At 37.1% G+C, this 1,558-nt stretch overlaps 1 protein-coding gene across 1 annotated transcript; it reads left to right on the top strand.

Annotated features, from left to right (window-relative positions):
• Window positions 1–51: 51 nt before the first annotated feature.
• Window positions 52–1,308, top strand: LOC107580527 (CAD protein-like; the record flags this gene model as incomplete). The annotated part of the gene is made up of 3 exons (XM_016266214.1): window positions 52–233; window positions 327–493; window positions 1,144–1,308. Coding segments are annotated over exons 1-3 (429 nt in total), but the record flags the coding sequence as incomplete, so codon positions are not given.
• Between the last annotated feature and the right edge of the window lie 250 nt (window positions 1,309–1,558).

Raw genomic sequence — 1,558 nt, forward strand, 5'->3', positions numbered from 1 at the left:
CCCCCCTCTCTCGCTCTCCTCTAAGAAACTGGTCTGACTAGTCTTGCAGCATTTCGTGATCCTACTTGGAAAAACTCAGTTTTGGGCCACATCTGTTTATGCTGTTGTACGTCTAAAATTCTGAAGATTGTAATGTATGTGGGCTTGGCAGGCACTGGGGCAAATTGGTCAGGCTCCTCATGTAAAGACTCATATAGACAGCATGACCTCGCAGAAACTCATCCGTTTACCTGGTGAGTATGGCCACATCATTTCAAATGTAATTGAGTTGTCAGAACAAATATATTACATTGAGATTGATTCAATTTATTCTTGTATGTCTAAAGGTTTGATTGATGTCCATGTGCATCTGCGGGAGCCTGGTGCCACCCATAAAGAGGACTTCTCCTCGGGCACAGCTGCTGCCCTGGCTGGAGGAATCACTATGGTGTGCGCCATGCCCAATACCAACCCTGCCATCATTGACCCCAGCTCCTTTGCTATGGCACAGAAGGTAACATCAACTAATTAAATATTGGCTTGGTTATTTACATGAAACCAAATAGGGAAGTTGCAGTGGTGTAGTTCAAATTCGCGGGGCCCTCCGAGGGGAGTTATGTCGCAATATTGGAAATTTCTGTTTTAAACCATGAAGGCAAAGTAATGGATATCACAAGCATCGTGCAAACTTTGTGCAAGAGTTATGCTGGTGAATGTCTTAACTTCGGTCAATTCATTATACAGAAAGTGAAAGTAAAAACTGACAGAGCTTTCGGCATGTGACGCTGCGTTAACTACGTCAACATATGCTGATAACTGTCTATATTTCTCTTGTGGCCTGTACATAGTAGGAAAAAAAGAGAAGAAACGGGTTTATAAACAGGTTGTTTTTGAAAGTGGTTACTTGAAATAAAGCTGCTCTTGATTTTTCACTAATGAATGCAGTATTAATTTCTTAATTTAATTATTAAATATATTAATTTAATTATAGGATGAAATTCATTGTAGAGTAGACCTGCTTTAAAATAATTCTTTAAAAACATTTTCAATGAGTAGTAAGCTAATAGCCTAATCTTTTATTATCCTCCTGATGCGCTATGAAATGCCCATCTGCTATGCCACTGGGAAGTTGTTTATGGACTTTTTTTTCTGTCATATGTCTAGCTTGCAAAGGCTGGGTGCCGCTGTGATTATGCTCTTTTTGTGGGGGCATCATCAGACAACGCTACAGTTCTTCCATCCATTGCAAGCTCTACAGCTGGCTTGAAGATGTACTTGAATGACACGTACTCCACTTTGAAAATGGACAATGTTTCTCTGTGGATGGAGGTAAGGAAACGACAAAGTATACAACAAATACAATAGTATTTTATTAAATAAAGTTTTATAGTTCTTTAAAATCTACTTAAAATAAAAACCCTTTATTTAAAATAAAAATTAATTTATTTGTATTCTATTTGAAAATAAAATTTAGTGCTGTCAAACGATTCATCGCGATTAATCACATCCAAAATAAAAGTTTGTTTACATAATATGTGTGTTGTGTATATTTATTATGTATATATAAATACAAACACAT

The sequence above is a fragment of the Sinocyclocheilus grahami genome, unplaced genomic scaffold, assembly GCF_001515645.1.
Source record: "Sinocyclocheilus grahami isolate Dianchi unplaced genomic scaffold, SAMN03320097.WGS_v1.1 scaffold35352.1, whole genome shotgun sequence".
NCBI lineage: Eukaryota > Metazoa > Chordata > Actinopteri > Cypriniformes > Cyprinidae > Sinocyclocheilus > Sinocyclocheilus grahami.